Source organism: Sinocyclocheilus rhinocerous, unplaced genomic scaffold (genome assembly GCF_001515625.1).
Source record: "Sinocyclocheilus rhinocerous isolate Xijiao unplaced genomic scaffold, SAMN03320098_v1.1 scaffold837, whole genome shotgun sequence".
In the NCBI taxonomy this organism is placed as follows: Eukaryota; Metazoa; Chordata; class Actinopteri; order Cypriniformes; family Cyprinidae; genus Sinocyclocheilus; species Sinocyclocheilus rhinocerous.
The window spans coordinates 1025570-1047525 of record NW_015650219.1 but is presented as its reverse complement, the minus strand read 5'-3'; the positions used below and the strand labels follow the sequence as shown (position 1 = coordinate 1047525).

Sequence of the window (21956 nt, the reverse complement as noted above, 5' to 3'; positions counted from 1 at the left end):
TAACATATTATATATATATATATATATATAGAAAGAAAAAATATCAACCAATACTATTCCAGCCTATGTTTATCCAATAAAATCTAAATTGATAAAATCAAGCCCCACCTATTACTTTCTAGGGATGGAACGATTACCGGTTTAACGATCAATCACGATAAAATGCCCTGACGGTTAGTATTACCGTTTAAAATTTAATTATCATCAAAACCGTGTTTGATTATCGCGCTTTTGAAAACTCGCGGTAAATCCTGTCCAGCCAGCATCAGTCTGACGCAGAAGCAGCATGCAATGTTGTTGTTGTTTTTTTTTTTGCATGAGACGAAATGGCGGAAGGCAGTGACAGCGCTCGGGAGATTTTTCAGCCATCTAAGAGGACCAAATCGGTGGTCTGGTCGTATTTTGGCTTTTACAAGAGTCCTGAAGGCAATTTAATCGAGGACGGTCACCCTGTCTGCTGATCTTGCAAAAAGAAAGTCGCTGCAAAAAGTCGCATCAAATTTGCTCCGTCATCTTCGTGACCACCACCCACTTTAGCGAATGCAAGGTAACTTTTACCTCAATACCAAAACTAACTGGGCAAATAATTGGACAAAAAATATTGATTAGAGATTAAATATTTCGTTATCTCACTTGTTTAACGCAAAGCTTCCGCGAAGAAAAGTTCGCAGCAAGTGGCTTTGAGCCAAGACGAACGAACGTTCAAACTATAAGGTTGACATTTAAGGGATAATGTATTGTATATTCATAGTTAACTTATTACACAGATTTTTTTTTTTGTTTACCTATAATAATATATAAATACGGGGATATGAAATATTGAATTGAGATTAATGTTTTGAAATCTTACCTGTTTATAAATCCATTATGAACAGTGTACAAAACAATCGTCAGGACAATATGATCACTACAGCAAAATTATAGTAGTATTAATACTAAATTCCTCTGATTTCATTTTCAATACAATCAAAAACTGAGACGCAAGCTGCATTTGAATGAAACGAGAGAGCCGCGTCTGCGCCTCTGCGGTGATACAAGGGACATGGGGCGAATTCCAAACAGAAGTGAGCATCCTTATGCCCTACTCCCTTCGAAGGGCAGAGCCCTTGAAGTGTGTTCTTTGAAGGGTGCAGGGCATTACTGTCTCGTATAAGCGTTTGAAACTCCCTTGGCGAAGGGAATGACTGACCAAATGTTACCTTGGCAACGCTGCGCGTGCGTGCAGCATTCAGTACTCCATCAGTTGTTGCAAATAAATATTTATTCTTCTTCTTCTTATTATTTTATTCAAATATTGTCTAATTGTCTTATTTACTATTAAACGTTTTCAAACTAAACTTGCTTACACTACCGTCTTAAATCATATTTCTATCACTGACGAAAAATATGTTGTCTTACATTAAAATAGACAAGTCTATTCTGTCTATTCTATTTATGTTTGTATGTGAACTCGAAATCAACCCCAACTTTGCTTTAAAAAGATCTCCTAACATCTCCTTTATGCTAAAAAAGTGCATATAGCTGCTAATTGTATTTGTTGTTTGTTGATTTTCAAATATAAAACTTATTGAAATGTTTTCAGTGTGTGTATCAGTTCTTTTTGAACGTTTTCATCTAATTTGAACAAAACCGTGATAATATTGATAACCGTGATAACTTTGGTCACTATAATCGTGATATGAAATTTTCATACCGTTACATCCCTACTCCCTTTATAATCACTAAAAAGCTGACATGTCAGTTCATCGCGATCTCACAAAGCTCTGTTATAACACAGTCAATATATGCACAATGACTCTTTCACAATGTCTACACTTCGTGTGTTATAATAAGAGGGGTCCTATTATGCTCTTACAAAGTCTTGATTTTGTTTTGGGGGTGTACTAGAACAGGCTGTCATACTAGGTTGTTCAAAAAACACATTATTTTTCACATATTTTACATTTACAACACCTCTCTGCCCAGTCTGGCATGAACGGCTTGAATAGTTCCTGTATCAAATGAAGGCCCGCCTTCTGAAATACGAAATGTGCTGTGATTGGTTAGCTTGGACAGTGTGTGTTGTGATTGGCTCCACTCGGCGCCTGGTCGGGAAATGTCATGCCCCTTACCATAGCCGCCTGCCAGCTTCAGTGTAAATATTGCGTCAAAATCAAATCAATTGAGCGCGATTTAAACCCGGATGATTGTAACCACTCTAAGTTCGTCTGCCTTGGGAAAGCTAGCGTGTCTCCAACATAGTGATAACACTCGTTGCCTTCTCTAGTGCAGCTCAACCAGGTCTCGTCCCATTCGTCAATATTTGTGATATCACAAATCCCAGAAAATATTGTAGTCCAAACAAGTCATTCGTTGTAGTTTTTGAAAAGTGATTTCTGTTAAATAAAATATCTCCTTTTGAAGTGGACTTTGAGCTTTGTAACTTTGCAGATCTTTTTTATGCTCAAACAGCAACATTACAGACTAACTAAAGTTGAAAAAGTGAAAAAGCATAATAGGACCCCTTTAAATTTTCCGTTGCAGTTCCCTGTTATTTTGTTCGTTCCAACAAGGACGTCAAGCTGTAGTATATCAGAATCTAAATGTCATCCTCCCCCTCTCTGAGTGAAGTGGGTCAAATCACAATCTCTTTTTCCTACTCTGGACCTTCTTTTGGGTTACCTCATTCCTCAGTTCGGTAGGTTACACAGGCAGATTTTTCCAGAAATTAAGCCAAGCAAAGTCAGACCAGTGTTTTCCAGTCCAGCCAAGCCTAGTATCTGGTGCATAGAAGTATGTTTGAATTTGGATGCTTGTGTATTTATGAAAAGTGTGTATGTTAACAGCGTCACTTTGAAGCCCATCAGGAAGAGGGAATGGTCGTGTCCCACATGGTGGTGGCCGGGGTCGGGATCTGGATATCCTTCAGCACCGGCTCCACCCTCCGACTCTTCCACACAGAGACTCTCGACCACCTGCAAGACATCAACATCGCCACAGCTGTCAACAACATACTCCCAGGTACAGTATACTACAATACATCAACACAAAAATACTCACCTATACATTTACCAATGTCAATGTAACGACAACCAGTAGAATTGCTAATTCAGTTCTTACTAAACTTGTTTTTTCAACGTATATCCCTTAAAAAATATTTCTTTCTACACTATCATTCTCAAAGATAAGCCCTTAGAAACTGTTCCCTGTCATTTGTAGTCCTCAGACAGTGGCAGATTACAGGTGACTGCTGATTTATGTTTATATAATAACATGACATCATGAGTGGGCCTGTTGCTTTGTCATGTGATTTCTCTTTCATGTGGAAGAACAGAATTACAGAGTCTCTTTTCGAATCACAGAGCCATGTTACTTCATTTAAAACAACAACAACAAAAAATAACCGGATCTTGTTCATTTCCTTACTCAGATGATGTCATGTTGGTCTGTGTTTTTTTTTTCTTCTTAAAGCAAAATGAAAAGGTGTCTGTTTTTGCCATTATTGAATTAAAGCAGGTAGATTTGACACCTTATTTGTAGAAAAGCTTTTTAGGGGAAATCAGGGGTTGAGTTTCCTTAGTGTGGCAGTATTTCACATTTTTACTAGTTGTGTTGTTTGGATTTTATCCAGCATTTGTTTTTAGTTGTTCTGAATGGGCCGTTTGTGTTCAGGAAGCCATTCAGAGAGCGATTATACTAGAAATGTCCTCAGCATTGGTTTTTGTTCTCTGTCTTTCTGCTTTTTATGGTGGCTACATAATAGCTTTAATGCGTGTGTGAGCAGTTATGTTCGAATACTAACTTCTCAGTGATTAAAAAGTCCACATTGGCCCTAAATAATCCTCGCCGAATATTCCCAAATTAACCAACCGTGTCAGTCGGGCAGCAGGCATGTTGGCCGCTTTAACACCAGCTGGGTTTAGGACTGGGGCTGTAATCTTTTTGAATCGTAATCTCTGCCAAAATGTCTTTTCTTTTCTAATTAGTAAAATGCAGTCTAAGGACTTAGTCTTGCACAGCCAGATTAAACTGCATGAGTTTTGGTCCATATTGCATCTTATTCTGGCCAAGAACCACCTACTTGGACTGGAAGAGACCCTCTGACCAACATGTTAAGCCGCCAACCAGTCACAGTTTATTTTATGTTTGTGGCATTTTGGGGGCAGGTTCATCTGAAACATTTAGCAGAATAGTAGTAGAAATAGTAGAATAGCCCATTTTATGGAACACTGGAATGGTGGTGGTGGTGGTGTGGTATTTCTGGCACTTCATTTCATTGCAACATATGACAGTGTCTATCTTGTAGAGATATGTTTAAGTATGAAACCTGTGGGATAAATGAATCAAATGTGTTGAATGTATAGATAGGGATTGAGTCACTCGCTGCACATGTGCTCTGTTAATGAGAGGGCTGTTTCTTTATTCTCCAGGGCTGAATAAAGAAGCTTTATTTAAATCTCCATAGTGACGGGGGACCAGGTATTCTCTGACTGTGTGTTGGGAGTCCCTCACTGAATATGTTGTATCTCGTTCTCTCCTTATGTCTAATATTTGCATGCTGTTCTAGACCTGGAAATGATAAGGATCATTATTCATGAGTACATTACTTTTGAGATCTTTTTTTTTTTTTAGCTCTTTAGGCTCTGTGAAATACATGAGCGGCCTGCTATTTATATGGAAATGAATTGGCAAAGGTTATCAAGTTGAGGGTATCAGGGTAGCTGATTGAACATTAATCATTAATGTCTTTAGTGCTGTGAGTTTATCAAAAAATAATAATAATTGGTGAATAACTTTTAATAAATTTTGGTCCATTCATGATGCAAAGCTATATGGCTTTAGATCATTTGGAAACCTGCTGCTTTTAACAAAAGTAAAGTTTCCAGGGTTCCCTGCAGTTTTCAGCAAGATTAATAGCTTGGTTGTTTAACTTAAAAATGAAGCAATTAAGGCAGCCATAAATATTAGTATTGTAATTTTACAGTTGTACTGTAAAATAAAATTATTTTTGTTTCTAAAATATTTTTGATTGTACAAGTCAGTATTACAGTAGTAATGCTTCTTATTTTGTTTATTATTTTAATACCACTCATATTCTTATGTAATCAAATAATTGTTGAAGCCCTACAAACAAGCACGGCAAACTTGAAGCTTTAATAAATTGCATTTTAAATCACAATTGCAATATTTTTTTTGAGAAAAATCACAATGTTCGTTGTAGTTTTTGAAAAGTGATTTCTGTTAAATAAAATATCTCCTTTTGAATTGGACTTTGAGCTTTGTAACTTTGCAGATCTTTTTTATGCTCAAACAGCAACATTACAGACTAACTAAAGCTGAAAAAGTGAAAAAGCATAATAGGACCCCTTTAAGCACCTCTGATTGGCAACTGCGTTCCAGAAATCAACAGATATGTCTGTGATTGGCTACATTGCTCAACGCTGCAAACACGTGTTATAAATAGAAACTCTGCCTATGCTTGCGCCTGTTAATCGTTTTTATTTTATATTGTTCTTGTTGCTTTTGTGCAATAAATTAATAGTGGTTGCAGATGTGGCCACAAAGTCACACACAAACATTGTTTGGCCAAATTTATGGCCGATATCCAGTCATTTAAATGGGAATCTGTGTGATTGGGAGTTTCTTGTGAGGGCAAAAAAGCTCCCCGTGTAGATTTCACTTGTGTATGAGTTGATCTTCGCCCGATTGACCAACAGAAAGCTTCTTAGTTTGAAATTGTCTTTACTGCGAGTGGTGCTTCATGTATCGTTACACTATATGCAATAAACAGTGGAGCTTTTTTTTTGGTGAAATTTTACTGAAATGTGGCTAATGTGGCCATACCTTAAGTCTGAAAGAGATTTAAGAGCTATGGTGCAGGGAAAGGTTTTCTTTGTATGAAAACACACATTTTAGTTTTTTTGATCAATTTTTCAGAAGATATATTCATCAACAAGCATTACTCTTACTCCTTTTTGTCGGAATTGTTTATTTATTTTTGCAATGAGAGAGTTTTGCCTATTCCTTAAACAGTACATGACAAATATGCAAACATGCTTATTTTCTGTGCCCATGCGGTGTGTGTAGCATGTGCTGTGTGTTCGCTCTGTCCCGCAGCTCTAGGGAATAATTAAAATGGGCTTAAGGCGCAGACGGTTCAACTTCCAATTTAGGCTTTCCACCCATCTCTTAAGACTGCTATATCACACATGGGCACAGATTCCAGATCATTTTGGCTTTTAGGATCTTCTGTTTACAGAGGGTCATCAGACAGTGAAATAGTGTACAGAGATCAGCTTTCGAAATGACCGCAGTGGAACTACATTAAGTGTCCTGTGCTGCATGCACCACATCACATCCTGTTTTCTGAGAACTGACAAACTCCTCTACTTTGATTCTGTGCGGCTTCTTTAGTTTAACCAATGTGTTTATATAGGCATATATGACTTTTCAGTGGCATCTGTTCTGCCATGTTGAAATACACTATTTACGTGTGATATGTTAAAAATGTGCTATGCAAAACCTCCAACTATGTCTGAGATATAATTGTTTTTGGGTATTTTTAGTTTAAAATACGTTTTGATGGAGCAATTATCTGTCTGTCATTTTACTTGTACATGGCACATCTTATGTAAGGTATCCAGAGTAGATTCCTGCAATCAAATGAGTACAAAGACAAGTATCTGTATTACAACCGTTCAAAAGTTTGGGGTCAGGAAGATTTTTATTTTATTTTTTTGAAGAAGGTAATAGTTTAATTCAGTAAGGATGCATTAAATTAATCCAAATTGACAGAGTTTTATGTTACAAAAAAAGTATTTCAAATAAATGCTGTTATTTTGAACTTTCTATTCAGCAAAGAATCCTGAAAAAAAGTATGATTTAATCAGAACATCCATTTTCAACATAATTGAAAATAAAAAAATAAAAAAATTATTGAGCACCAAGTCAACAAATTTAACGGATTTATGAAGAATTATGTGACCACTGACTTTGCCATCACAGGAATAAATTACAATTTAGAATACATTAAAAATAGAAAACATCTATTTTATCTTAATTTTAAAAATAACACTGCAAAGTTTCAGTTAATGCAACAGAAAGATTAAGTTCAAACACAAATGGATTGAGTACACTTTTTAATCTATTTGTATATATATTTTAAGTGGATTGAACAATTAAATTAAGTTGGGACAAAATGTATAGCAATTGGGTTGCTTTGGCTCATTTATAGGTAGGTTGGTAGGAAGGAAGGAAGGAAGGAAGTTAGTTAGTTTACTATACAAATTCAATGAGACTTCTATGTGCCAGGTGAATTGAATGTGGTGTTATACCTGGCCAGTGGTTTGAAGTAGGCTGGCACTATTTGTATGCCAGTTATTTTGTGGTAATTGAGTGTAGTTGTTGTTTGGATAGTCAGGACAGTGTAGCACACTGGTCAATAGATGTCAGATGGTTGGGTTTATATTAAGAGGAAGTAATTGTTTGTGATGAGGTTTTATTAGGCACTAAATTACACCATTGAAGTGCAGGGTTTTCTAAAGACTCCCATATCGTTTTTCAACAAGCTCGCACAGCCCCATGTGCCTCAGCTTTCAAATGAGCAGCTCACATCAATTAAACTGTTTAATTAGGATTTTTCTGCAGTGCTCAGTGGTTGTTTACAGTCTTATGTATGTCACATAAGCGCCATGTTTATGAGGGAAAGGAAATCATGCAGATGAGGGAAGCAAATGCAAGACGAGTGCCAACCTGTGTGATGAGAGTTACCTGAAGTCTGTGTGCCTGACCTTCCCAAGCATGCATAATATGGCATGCATTCTGATAATCTGCACAACCATTTCTCTGTGAAGAACTGCGATTGATTAATGCAGGTAATTTAAAGAGAGGCTTGCAGTTGTTACACATTACTGGAGTTTCCAAGCACATCTGGGTAACATTTCCGACACTCAGCCTTGCATTATAAGATGCTGAGAGAAAGAGGGGCAAAAATGAGTAAACACCATACATGGTTGTTTTCAGTGGTTCTGATCAGCAAATACTGCTGAGTTTATCAAACTCATGTTGAATGCCATATAATTTTAAACAGTGGGTGTTAATAGAGACCATATCGTTTGTGCATGTTGTAGACGACTACAAACAAACTGGACATTTTTGTTGATTCCGTCCCTGAAAACAGTCCATATTTGAAAAGAGCATGCATATGTAGGCCGGAAAGATGGAGACGGGAGATCATCGGACATCTGCTAAATTCTGCATGTAAATAGATTCATAAACGTTTACGGTTTCCTTAATGTGAAACCACTCGAGGTTTAGGAAAGGAAAAGCTTGCTCATTTCAAATGAGAATTGAAGATAATTGGTTCCAAGGCCTTCGGAACCGCAACCTTCAAAGTAAGAGGAACATGTTGTGCTTAAAAATAGTGTTAAAATGTCACTGTAGATGCATGCCTTCCGATTAAATCTCTGAAAATGAGGGAATGCTTTTTCTCAACAATTTTGTAGGAGCCATGACTTCAGCTACATTTCATGACAAACTGTGGTCTTATTGCAGATCAAATTTTAAAAATGAGGTTAAATGACATTTTTTAAAATGATTATAAAGCTTGCTTTGTAAAGTATGGATTCCTATTGATTCATTTTTTTAAACCAGGATTTCCTTTAGAGCCTTAAATTCAAATTCATTTGCCAACCAGCTGGTGAGAACAAAGGAGACGTCCTTTTTCAGCTCAGCTAGTGTGAATGGCAGGCACAATTCCAATGCAAATTGCGGTTTGTAAATCCATGTAAATTGATTTAGATTTAGAAATATTTGAATAGCTTGTGCTTCCGTAAGAGAAGTCATAGGAAATCCTGTTTTTTCCAGATTTGCAACCTCGCTGCTTTGTTTGAGTTTGTGTCATTGTGACATTAAAGTGTGGTAGGTTCTTGTGCAGACGTTCAGGTGGACACATCAGATTTTTGTATATATTTAGGTTTGTCAGCACTAATTTCATGTGTACATTTTTCACAGTTCCATTCATTACACCACATGTCTCTATCACTGTATTAATATTGCTCAATATGTTTTCTGTAATTCATTTTGACCCATTTTTAAGAATTGTCTTTACCCCTCTCTATCTCCTCCCCTGCTTGTTTACAGGGAATCTGAAGAATGTAGTTTAGCAGTGGGCTCCTAGCTCATGTTTCCAAATCAGGCCCTGCTCCTCTAATGAAGACAGTATGTCGGAGCCATCGCCAGAGGGGAGCTTGGAAAACAATTACTTGAATGTTTCCAGGGAAAAAAATGCAGAGATGGGCCAGTGTTGCCACATTTGAACGGTTTTAGTCAATGTTGGATCTGGGGCAAATATTTAATGGGTGTACTTTTTTACAGATATCCAAAGCCATTTTCAGGTGAAATTCAGTGTGAATGCAACATGTTGTGGGTGCAGTATGTCACAGATAACATTTTTTTTCTGTTTTAACTATATGGGATCATTTGAAAGTGAGATATTGTCTTGTCAAAGTGTTGAAAGAGTCTTGTCAAAGATGCATCCCAGAAACATGTCGAACCATGGTTTAGATGCACAGGGCAAGCCACTGAGATCTTTACAGTTTGGCTTCATCCCCCTTAATGAAACCATCTTTTATAACTTTTAACTGCAATATCTTGCAGTGAAATTTAATGGGCAGACTGACCAAATTCCAAGTCATGTTGGCTTCATGAACTGTTTTATGTTGCCTATGGCATGCTTTTTACCACAATGTTTATTTTCTTGCGTTTGATGAGTGAGTCAAAAATTGCAAATGTTTTCAAGCTGCCTGTCAACTTTAAATTTTTGTATAAATGCTTTTCTGTTATATATTAAAATACAAAAAATAAATCGTGTGGCTTTTTCTTCCAGTGAGTGTCCTTGTGTTTCACTAGGGGAAGTCCTGTTCTTTTCAGCATGATCTTTATGGATTTCTAGGTTGCAGAGGTTTCTCTGAATGGCACACCAAGTGTGATTCATTAAGTCCTTTATTAGCTTTGAGAGATGCAGAATTAAACCGAGAGACGGGACTGATTTTCAGCGACTCGCCCTATTAAAACCCCAACAGTCTCAATACTTCATGATCCTGCTTTTGATTTTTCCTCTGCGTTTTCTGGAGCAGGTTGCTTTTGAAACACTAGATAAATAAGGGTGGGGGGTGAAACGTGACACTCTAGTATACTGTTTCATTTCAGGTTTTAATAGTTTAAAATAAGCATATTGAATACTTGCAGCTGTATTTTGAGTCAAATAACATGATACCAATTTTATTTATTGACTTTTCTGTCCAGATCGATTAGGTTATTCAAATGAATTAAAAATGCAATACATACATAAAACGACAGAATACAGATCTATGTTTTTAATTTTCGAATTAAAATTCATAACATTAAAGAAAGAGTTTGAAAAATGTAAATACTATTCCCTGTAAAATAAAAATAGTTTCAAAAATAATGATATCCGAAAAACTACATATAACCTTGAAAACCATGTTTGACATTTTCTGAGGAATTTTTAAGAAAAAGATTTTGTCTTGTAGATTCAAATTGTTCAAGGAAAGGAATAAACTTATATATATATATATATATATATACCTTCTAACCATGTTTGACATTTTCTGAGGAATTTTTAAGAAAAAGATTTTGTCTTGTAGATTCAAATTGTTCAAGGAAAGGAAAACTTATATATATATATATATATATATATACCTTCTTTGTCATTGACTAGTAAACCGCCTGAAAAGGTTGTTGTTGATCATCTACCCGGACTACAAGACGTTCCTAATGGATATGGCACCTGCTCATCTAGTGGTAGGCTGTGTTTGACATCCCAACGAATTTTATGCAAAGTGTTCGTCTGTCTTCCCTGACGACGTGTTCAACCTTTCACTCCAAACGGATTTGTACAGCGTTTTTGTCAGCAGCACTGGACTGAAATGAAGTATTTGAGGAGTGTGACCCATTCTTCTATACAAAAGTGGCCTTCATGACATTAGCTCTTGAGTTGTGACAAACAAAGGGCATGTCAAAACCGTTTGTCTTCATTTGCATAACGTTTCCCACAGGAGTGGAGCAAACCCCTGCTCCTTCACCCGTCACTTCCCTCCTAATCTACATGTGAAGTGTCTTCATGAATGACGGCAGATGCGGTCTTTAAACCCGTTTAAACGGAAAAGAAAGCTGCCGTTTGGCTGCGTCTCTCCTTTAATCAATATTGAGACGAGCAGCTCAAGTCTTGTTAGACAGCTTACACCGGTTTCGGTCGGAACAGGTTTTTTAATTGATGCGGTTCAGTTTAATTTCTGATTCAGTGAAGAATGACACGTGACAAATTCTCGTTTTGTCCGTTTAGTTATACATTATGCAGCAGCAGCATTTTGGTCAAAAAGAACTTTTAAGTTTGAAAAAAAAAAATATTCAAACCATACATTAGTTTGATATTGTGTTTAGAAAATCTACGACTCAATCAGGACTAATTGTCTCAGCGATATTTTTACTGTCTGTGGTGTGTCAATGAAAGATCATTATTAAGTGACTTTATAAGGGTGAACAGAAAACGCGGATAAAATTCCATTCCAGCACACGGAGCATATTAGTTTGCATCGTTGGTATATTAAAGAAGAAAAATATAGGTAAAAATGAGTAAATGATGACAGAATATTAATTCTGGAGTCAAGTAATCCGTCAAATGTTGTAATTTTAAATTACCCGCTTATACTTCACCAGTCGTCGATTGGTCACAGTCCAGTCTCGCAGATGCTCCATGTCATGTTTTTCAGCGGACTCGGGTCCCTCTTGAGAGCGTCGAGTGTGTGTATTTAGGCTAATGCCTTTGATTCAGTAACAGTTCATTGAGGGTGCTCTCCTGCAACAGGACGGGGAACATTTCTCCAACTTCATGTCCAGAGTCGACTTAATATCTCTCTTTGCCAAATACAACAGCACCTTATTTCAACGGCTTTATTTTCATGCAGTGCATATTTAGCGCATTTAATTTTCCTAAATTATAAAAATTCTTGCTCTTTAGTCATACTGGATTCGCAACAAGAACACAAGTTGACCATTTCTCCTGTAAAGGTAAGTTATCATAAACAGTTTCAGTTTTACTGTTTGTTTTTTTTTACTTTCATATATTTCCATTCTGCAAATTCCAACATTTAAATAACTTTTAAACTGTATTATTTCAACGCTTTTTGCTGTTGTTTAAATGACGCGAGATAATAATTATTCTGAAATTTGTCTATAAAACTAGATTTGATAGTTTTTGTTTATAGAATTTACTACAAATTCCACATCCACTCTTGGATATTTATTACGCAACACATTTTATCGCTCTGTTTTGGGTCTAATCCAGTCTGGTTGTAATTCAGTTGTATTTAAATCAGTTGAATGTCACCAACTAATGTTTTAATCTTGTTTGTGTCATAATTGACTGTTTAACTGACACTAACTAACACAACATCTCACTGGCTAGTGATAGTAGGAAATGAGCAGTTATATGTACTGCACCACACAGATTGTGACACAAGATTGACACTGAAAAAAGATGATCAATTTGTATGACCGCTTTTAAAATTATATATCTAATGTAACTAGATCAACACATCTTTTACGATGTTTTTTCACAGGACTTATTGAATAGTCCACCAACAACACAGACTAGTCCAATATTAAAGTTAGGATTTGCAGATAACCGCAAAGTTCAGTTTTACATTTGTCTTGGTCTAATTAAGTTGTAGGCTTCATCGTGTTATATGTGACTGCTTCCAGGCCATGGATAATGAATACAATGAGCTAAACACAAAGATCTCGAGATGAATGCCCTACAGCTGTCAATGTCTGAGATGAGCCTGTGTGCTGTTCTTTGCTGGAGGTCCATTGCAGCTGCATGCCAGCTTTCAGCAATTATGCCTTCCCCCAAAAGAATGGCTTTAAGTGGGGATTGAGGAGAGTGGAGCAGCACATATGATTAAGTGCCTCATTACTTGTCCTCCGTGTGTGCGAGCACATGTGAGACGCAGTAGGATATGGAGTCACAGGATGCTGTCACGTACTTCATAATTAACCCCACGTCTGAGGGATTATGAATGGTTCATCTCTACAATAGTCTTGGAAAGTCTTATGACTTGCTGCCCTTCTGATCCATTGATATACTCTTGCCTTGTGATTTCAGTTAAAGGCATAGTTCACCCAAAAATCTTTATAATTTAAGGCTGGAATACACATACGCATGATTTTTGCCCAGATTTGCAGTTTGAAGGAGTCAATGCAAGTTGCTGAACTCAGAGCCAGTTGGAGTTGACAGATTTCACAGAAAATTGTGTACTTTATGATGGACACCGATGTTTTTTTTTAAGCTTCAGAATATGAATCCATCTAGTCAGAGGATATCAGACATGTTTGATCAATTTGAACTGATTTTAAAACGCATTGTTTTCATATGTCATCCGTCTTTTTGCAATTTCTGCGCGTGTTTGTTGTGTTCGTAATGACTTGAAAGTCTGGTAGTGTGTGACTATCAGTTGTGTGTGATGTCTAGTTTTTCTCTGGAACCGTTTTACGAAGTGTATGATGCTTAATATTTTAAAATCTGTTCCGATTCCAAAAGTCATGTTATGTATTCCAGCCATCATTCCAAACGTTCATTGGAACACAAAAGAAGATGTTCTAAAGGGACTTTCATGTTATCATCTTCTTTTCCTTTAGGTGTGTCCAACTTAATGAGCCTCCTGTGTTCTAGTGCCACCATGAAGGATCGTGACACTCTCTCTCTCCTGCACTACTCTGGTTCAGGCAAGACGAGCCCTCAGATCCCCTCCGCTGCCCTCCATCCCAGCTCCCCCGTGTTGGGAAAACCCCAGCCTTTCTGCCTGCAGTCTGGCCAGCATCTCATAGCCTCCATGCAGCTCCAGAAACTCAACAGCCACTATCAGAATCTGTCCTCTGCAGCTACCACTGGACCCGGTAGAGGGTACGGAGCCACCATGCTAGGCCCAGGACAGGTCACCACGCCTGGGGTGGCACAGGCACCTGGGATCATTGATTCTGATCCGGTCGATGAGGAAGTTCTTATGTCGCTTGTTGTGGAGCTGGGTTTGGACCGTGCCAATGAGCTTCCAGAGCTATGGCTGGGTCAGACCGAGTTTGACTTCATCGCGGATGTGCCAGCTCGCTGCTGACCCTCTCAGGTGCTACAAAATCTACCAAATCAAAGCGCCCAATGAATGGCAATTTAACATGGCAATGAAAAGAAAATTGATCTCTCAGATATGAACTGTCAAGAGCTGTTATTTATGGTTTTGGAGGGCAGACTAATGTAGGTTTGCTCTTATGCGAGCTATAGACTTTCAAAAGAATTTAAAAAGTCTTCAGAAGTCAGAGGACTTGGCACGCAAACCAAAATGGCCATCCTTAAGACTTTTCACCCTGCCTTCCAGGCATCTATTTTTCCAAAGCTCATTCACACCCTTATAAAATTCACATCATGATATGTGGAGTGGATTTGAAAGGTCACCTCATTGTGAGGTTGGTGCAAGAACAGATATACAGCAAATATGGTTTGTAGAGAACAAAGGCTTTCGGCTACCCTTGCCTGCCTGCTGCCGGTCGGTCTGACTTCCAGCCCCTATTTGGACTAACAGACGGATGGTATTACAAGTGTGTAATGGAAGGTGATCGTGAAATTGGTGCGCTCAGCTGAGCCCCTCCATCATTCAAGAGATTCCCTCGAGAAGCCGTGTCATCGCAAGCTTCGCTGGTCTCAGAGGAACTCGACCTGGCCGAACGTTTTCCATGGTTAAATATATTAATGAGACGTGTCTGTTTACCCCACAATTCAGCCTGCATGGTCTGATAGCCTTATTTTTGTATTTTAGTTTGTTTGTCTAGAGATGATTGATTCATGCACTTAAAAAGGTCAATGTTAATTAAAAAAAAAGAATATTGCCTACTGTCGTTTTTTCTCTAAATGTAAATTTACTGTTCTGTTCTCACTGTCTCTCTCTCTTTTTTTTTTTTGTTGGTCTTGTAGGCTGTATGAATAAAGTAGGTTAATTGTAATGTAGATCTTTGCAGGTCTTCTACAAAAACAAATGTTACACATTTTACATGCTTAAAAAATTAATTCAATTTACCCATTGAAAGAGGACTTTCTGTCAGATATTTTGTCTCAGATTTTTTTTTCTTTGTTTTTGAAATTTGTGACTTACTGAAACTAAATCAAAGATTTTTGTTTAGCACTTTTTTTCTTCTATCCATTTATTTTTCTACGTAAGAGAGCTATTGCCTATTATATTTAAAAGTGTGTACTTTTCAGTTTTTTTTCTGAATGTGAGAAAATAAAGATACAAAGCACAACATATTGTCTTTTTCTTTCCAATACAACACTTTAACTGAATCCCACATTTGACAAAAAAATTCATGATTTAAGATGAACAACTGTTGTCCAAAATCAAATAAATAAATAAATAAAACTTAGTATTTACTATGAAAATATAAACTCGGAGAAAACTTAAAAAAAAACAAAAAAAACATTGTAACCGATCAGTTACTGTCAGAACCTGCGCTAGACAACGAAGGTGACACATGAAAGTACAACATGTTCCTGAACAGATATTTCCTGAAACGTTATCCCTCAATTCTGATTGGTTAATTGGAATGTTATTCCAGGATCAACAAGGATGTTGATCCTGGAATAACATTCCAATTAACCAATCAGAACTGAGGGATAACTTTTCAGGAAATATTTGTTTTAGGCTTAAGATCAGGGTTAGGTGCTTCAACACCCTTGTTAATCAGCTATCATTTCACACTGATTTTAGGAATAAATTATGGGTAGGGTTAGGTTTAGGGGTAGGGATTGGGTTTAGTCTATATTTTTGGACAGTAATGTTGCTCCTGGATCAACAAAAGATGTTGTTGTCTTGGCAAAATCACGGCGACCAGACAATGAAAGATGACTAACTGGTTAGTACTGGCATCTAGTGGCCAACTGCACATTTAAGACTCAAACATGCTGCAGAATGGAGAAGGCATTCAAGCGATTGTCTAGTGACCAGTGTTGGGGGTAACGCATTACAAGAAACGCGAGTTACATAATCAGATTACTTTTTTCAAGTAACTAGTAAAGTAACGCATTACTTTTTTTATTTACAAGAAAATATCTGAGTTACTTTCTCAAAAAAGTAATGTCAGTTACTTTGTTTTCCCATTTATTGACTGACAAGTCTCCTGTCCCCATACTGGGAGAAATCGGAAGTACAGAGGAGTTGTGTGCGCTGTGTGAACATGATGTTACTGTAGTTCTAGACTAAATGTGAATGTGCATTAATTCATCCCACTCACAAAAAACAGATTTAGTATTCATCAAAATGAATTAAAACAGTGAAATGCAAACTCAGAATATGACGCAAACCTGCAATAATTAAATATGTTAAATAACACAAATGTATCTAATCCCATTTTATTAACCAATATTTTTGCTGCTGACCTTTGATGATCCAGTTCAACCATACTAATAAGCAAAAATGACTTTAGAGAAACTAACAATTGTGCTTTGTTTTTTTATTGCTGAAGAGTGTTTCTTCTCCTGCGTTCTACTGAACAGACGTGAATTTACTTTTCCTTCAGCCTGAGGTTTATTCATTACACTTTAATAAATAGAACTTCTTATATTAAAAACAATCAAGCCCTGCTCATATTTAAAAAGTAACGCGAAAGTAACGCAAAATAAATGTAAGGCATTACTTTCCATAAAAAGTAACTAAGTAACGAAATTAGTTACGTTTTTAGGGAGTAACGCAATATTGTAATGCATTACTTTTAAAAATAACTTTCCCCAACACTGCTAGTGACTGACCAGTGGATGAATGGTCTTGATCTGCTTATAAAAACACAGCCCTGTTTCACAACCTGGAATTTCCAAGCATTTTTTTCCTATCTTAAACAATGAAAGATAATAGTTTGTTTTTAAACGGACTTTCCCCTCATCTTAACTACTGGCTCTGTTTTCCCCTTGGTAAACAAGTACATCAACTTACTTAAAAAAAAAAAAAAAAAACTTGTTGGTTGTGATAAAAATTAAGCCAAAACCAATATCACATAATTTATTACATCCACTGCTAATCCTGAAAGATAATGCCATTCATGCCATTCAAGGAACCGAACTGAACTAAAACGATAGAAACTAAGATTTGGAAAAAGCACATGAAAAAGTTACAGAATGATTACAAATCGAAATAACTTTTTGATTAGAGAAAAGGGACAAAATGAAAAAACAAAACAAAAAAAACAAAAAGAAGACAAAACAAAACTGTAGCCTAATATCCTATTAATTTTCACTTTTTATGCATAGCACTAAAGTAGTAAAATTAGTTCAAATTCACCCTGGTGTTCACTCAACTGTGACATTGTCATAAAATAATTGAAACTATGATTTGAATGTCTTTAAAATTGGCTACAGTAATGTGGCAACTTCTGCGGACCAGGAATAACCAAAAAGGCCCCGTATGAAGAAACATACACTTATACATTTATAAAAAAACATCGAAGGAGGCTCAAGACATTCAGTATAGAGTATAAGAGCACAACAGTCTCTCATTTATATTGCTTTGAAGTATGATTACAGACCTCCCCACTTAGATGGCACACACTCGTAGGACTTATAGGGGAAGCTTCGATTGTCCTTCTTCGGCACCGGTAGTTCAGCTTATCTTCCGCTGACAGGAAGTGGCTGGTCCTTTTCCGCAGACTCCAACATGGTGAGTGCGTTTAATTCACGATAGCCTCCCAAAGTAATCCACAATCATCAACGTTTTAAAAGAGCGGACTTTCCCAGTCCTGTTCCAAATGCTGCTCTTTCACCCCATCGAAGATGAACAACACACAAGTTGTCCCAAAAAAGCGCAGATGTTATGGCTAAAATGTTCACGGAATTCCTTTAAGGGGACTCACTGTTTCTTTGTGGTGTAATGATAGTTTTTAAACTGGTTCAGTGGTTTTAATATTTTTTAAATCAATAAAACATCATATTTCTATAAAGCGTTGTTTAAAAAGCACGCTTCAGTGTTTTTGTATTGAAATGGCAGGAAAGAATGTGAAGGCCGCGCCTAGCCGATTTGGTGTTCTTGGTGCAGAACACTAATGTAGTGCATTTGTGTATTTACTGCACATATTTATATCGACTGCTCTCAACGATGCTCTTTTAGCTGATTGAGTTGTTTCTATTATTATACAGGCCCGAGGACCGAAGAAGCATCTGAAGCGTGTCGCAGCTCCTAAACACTGGATGCTGGACAAACTCACTGGAGTGTTTGTAAGTGATGCTTTACTTTCTTATAGATGAGCTCAATTTTGTTCTTGTTAAAGTTTTAGATTTAAAGAAATGGACCGCGCTTTTGAGATAAAACCCTTAAAATTATGTACGCTCACATGTACTGATCTATGGTCTTTGAGCCATGTGGACCTGTTCAATGCAAAGTGATGTATTTGAGACACTATTTGTTAGTTTATATAGTGCTTAAGAAAATTTAAACTAAGTAACGTGACGCTGTATGCATTCTACAGACTTGACAAATGGATGTGGATTTTTATTCGGTTTCCATAGGCTCCTCGTCCCTCCACCGGTCCCCACAAACTGAGGGAGTGCCTTCCCCTCATCATCTTCTTGAGGAACCGTCTCAAGTACGCTCTGACCGGAGATGAGGTCAAGAAGATCTGCATGCAGAGGTTCATCAAGATCGATGGCAAGGTCCGCACTGATGTCACCTACCCCACTGGCTTCATGGGTGAGTACTGCTGCATTCGGCTCTAGTGATTCATGTTTGGATGCCTTCACTGGACTGGCGTTTTAGTGGTCATCTAGGAACCTACTGATTACAGCAAGATGGAAATATTACTATTGTAATTCAACTAGACTGTACAAAACTTTTTAATTTTATAGTAAAATGACAGTATTTGCCTTGAATTGTACGTGTTAAACCTTTGAGCTTTTCTTTTGCTGGACAACTGCAAGTAGACCACCGTTTAGTTTCTGTGTATCTCATTACAAATCCAGTGAAATGCTGTCATCTCTCCACAACATTTTGGAAGTTATGCAAATGTAAAAGTGTAACTGCTGCACATTGCTTTCTCAAATGCATGTTAAACTGACAGCGCATGCAGATAGTTTGCTGAATGGTCTGTGAACCGTGACACTGAGAACACTGGATTGTGACCTGGATGTGTGTAAATGAACACAGTGCCACACTTAACTGTAAAAAAACAAAACGGACTATATATTAAATTTCAAATCACAGCATTTTGTGATTTGATAAGTGCACTAAGCCATATCACGATGATTTGCTAAAGCAATGCATCCAAACAGTCTTAGATTTTATGAGAAGTGTAAAAAATATTTCGTGGTGAAACTGTTTAGAGTCTGGTGGGAAACAGAATAAGGAGCATTTGGACATCTTTGAGAGCCTAAATATTCAAGTATAGCATTTTGCGTGATTAAACTCTATCTGGACCTTTAATCAGTTGAAGTGCTTCACAAACAGCTTTGTTGCTCTTCAGCTGGAGTGTTAAACATGCTTTTGAACTTTCAACAACCTCAGCTAATTGCACAATTTCAGCTAAAGTCCTATGCACTTGTTTAGGCCATTGGCATATAGCAGTGTCTCAGTATTTAGGCATTGGGCCGATGTTTAGGTCAGACAATATTTAGGATGTGGAACCGAATATGTTCTAGTCTATGAACACTTTTTTTTTTTTCTTTTCTCCCTTTTTAAATATATCTGAAATGTGAGGTTTGTTATGCAGCCACACTCTGGCACTTTAGGGTATGCAAAGTGATTCAATTGGCCACACAACCGATTATTTATTTTTTAAACTAATATCAGTCATCTAGTTGTCTGCTGAGTTTATTGCATAAAAAAAAAAGACAATATAGTGTTTCCGGTCTCTGCAGTGGCACTCATAATTGAGCGTGTGAGCTGAAACTTACCAGATGGTTGAACCGCAATCGTCACATTGAGTGGCTAATCCCTCAGTGTTGTTATAACACTCTTCTTCACATAGCGTTTCCACTGTGCACCCATACTTGCCTAGTAGGTGCCAACAGGATATTAATCTGCTGTGACTGATTTTCCACCTCAGGTGATGCAGCAGGCTGTTTATCAGGATGTTATAAAACATAAGCTGAGGTGACAATCTGATGGTCATGTGTTAATGAAATGTGTTGTGCTGTCGTTCTTTCAGATGTGGTCAGCATTGAGAAGACAAGCGAGAACTTCAGACTCATCTATGATGTCAAGGGACGCTTTACAGTTCACCGCATCACAAATGAGGAGGCCAAGGTGAGCTTAATATTCTTGTGCAATATGACAAATAATGGATAGTATGACAAGATCTCATCAGTAGGATTAGAGATAGCAGATCTTTTGAGCTAATGCTTTTGTCCTGTTTTCAGTACAAATTGTGCAAGGTGAGGAAAATCCTCATCGGCACAAAGGGAATCCCACATCTGGTGACCCATGACGCCCGCACCATCCGCTACCCTGATCCCATGATCAAGGTCAATGACACCGTCCGCATTGACCTGGACACAGGCAAAATTACAGATTTCATCAAGTTTGAGACAGGTTGGTGAGCATATTGTCTGAAACTTTGTCTGTCTCCTTTTCTTTTGCTTTGAGTTGCACATCACTTATTGTCATTTTCTGTGTAAATAGGCAACATGTGCATGGTGACTGGAGGTGCTAACTTGGGGCGTATTGGTGTGATCACCAATAGAGAGAAGCATCCTGGCTCTTTTGATGTGGTGCATGTTAAAGACAGCACTGGCAACAGCTTTGCCACCAGGCTCTCCAACATTTTCGTCATCGGCAAGGTGAGTACAAAAAGTTTACTGTCTGTTGTTTAATATGGGCTGTTAGCAAGCAGTTGACTGGGCTTAGTATTTGCTCGAGCAGTGGTCAAAATTAAGGTGCGACTTTGGGAACTTTTTACTCATTGGGGTGCACACGTTTCTACATTATATGCTAAGAGGTATTGTGGGGTTTAAAGCGGTTTTACAGATTTAACAAATTACTTCTATTATTTTACAGTATTACAAGTTAATAATACTGTGTCTCTGTCATCAGGGCAACAAGCCTTGGGTGTCCCTGCCTCGTGGAAAGGGTATCCGCCTGACCATTGCTGAGGAGAGAGACAAGAGACTGGCTGCCAAACAGAGCAGCAGCTAAGTCAACAGACTAGCAAACACCTTGGTTTGAAATAAACAATTATTTACAACTACAGTGAATCTTGTCTTTTGTTGAAAAGTATGAAGTGGATAGACCAAATCAGTGGTTCTCAAACATTTTGATTGTAAGGCCCGCTGATGTCCAACACCATATTAAAAGTCAGAAGTTTGAATATTCTTCAATAAAATCAATAGTTATTGGAGGGAGAAGTTTGCAGTTTACATATTAATATATTAATGTTTACATTTGAAAGTTATCCTGATTCCAACTTGGAAGTTTGCTGAGGCCCCCTAGTTGAGAGCCAGTGTCCTATGACATAAAAAGTTATTTTCCTCCATTTGTTGTAAATGAAGGTGCTCCGAAATAATCATAATTGGTGATACTTCAAGTAAAATAAAGTTTAGTTATGTAATAGAACTAGGTGTTGACACTTAGGGCCTGTCCCAATACTCACTCCTGTGGTCTTGGCTACTTCAGTACATGTGTCGGGAAACAAATGAGCAAGACTATCCCAGGTCTGGTAAATGCCAGATTTTGGTGCCCTTAAAGCACATTAAATCCACACTATTGCTAATACCATTTCAGAGCACTATTTGAGGCTGTCTCTCATCATCCATCATATTCAGGAACTCTGAAATCATGAAATGTTGAGAAAATCTTTATGGTGTTTAATTAGAAGTGTTGCATATTTTATTGGTGCAGAAATGTACTTTTATTACAACATTACTTTTAAAATGTTGA

At 37.4% G+C, this 21956-nt stretch overlaps 3 protein-coding genes across 6 annotated transcripts in view; all 3 read left to right on the top strand.

Moving 5' to 3' along the window:
• The window catches only part of LOC107711573 (histone deacetylase 8-like), a 42398-nt gene extending 32539 nt beyond the window's left edge, over positions 1-9859 (top strand). For both annotated transcript variants that reach the window (XM_016516571.1, XM_016516572.1), the window contains exon 11: positions 9121-9859. In XM_016516571.1, coding sequence (XP_016372057.1) covers positions 9121-9143 — 23 coding nt within the window. In that variant the 3' untranslated portion in view covers positions 9144-9859. The remainder of the gene's footprint in view (positions 1-9120) is intronic.
• LOC107711574 (40S ribosomal protein S4, X isoform) lies at positions 4373-21265 on the top strand. 2 transcript variants are annotated; one of them, XM_016516573.1, is made up of 8 exons: positions 4373-4377; positions 17693-17750; positions 18227-18304; positions 18596-18776; positions 20230-20327; positions 20441-20612; positions 20703-20860; positions 21114-21265. In XM_016516573.1, the coding sequence occupies exons 2-8, from the start codon at positions 17748-17750 to the stop codon at positions 21213-21215; spliced, it is 792 nt and encodes a 263-aa protein (XP_016372059.1). In that variant the 5' UTR covers positions 4373-4377; positions 17693-17747; the 3' UTR covers positions 21216-21265. The 2 variants fall into 2 exon arrangements, with proteins under 2 accessions (XP_016372059.1, XP_016372060.1); XM_016516574.1 differs by lacking the exon at positions 4373-4377 and having other exon boundaries at positions 17663-17750.
• On the top strand, positions 11810-14940 carry LOC107711575 (cbp/p300-interacting transactivator 1-like). Of its 2 annotated transcripts, none has more exons than XM_016516576.1 (2): positions 11810-12069; positions 13733-14940. In XM_016516576.1, the coding sequence occupies exon 2, from the start codon at positions 13740-13742 to the stop codon at positions 14169-14171; it is 432 nt and encodes a 143-aa protein (XP_016372062.1). In that variant the 5' UTR covers positions 11810-12069; positions 13733-13739; the 3' UTR covers positions 14172-14940. The 2 variants fall into 2 exon arrangements, with proteins under 2 accessions (XP_016372062.1, XP_016372061.1); XM_016516575.1 differs by having other exon boundaries at positions 11815-12069; positions 13699-14940.
• Positions 21266-21956: the final 691 nt, after the last annotated feature.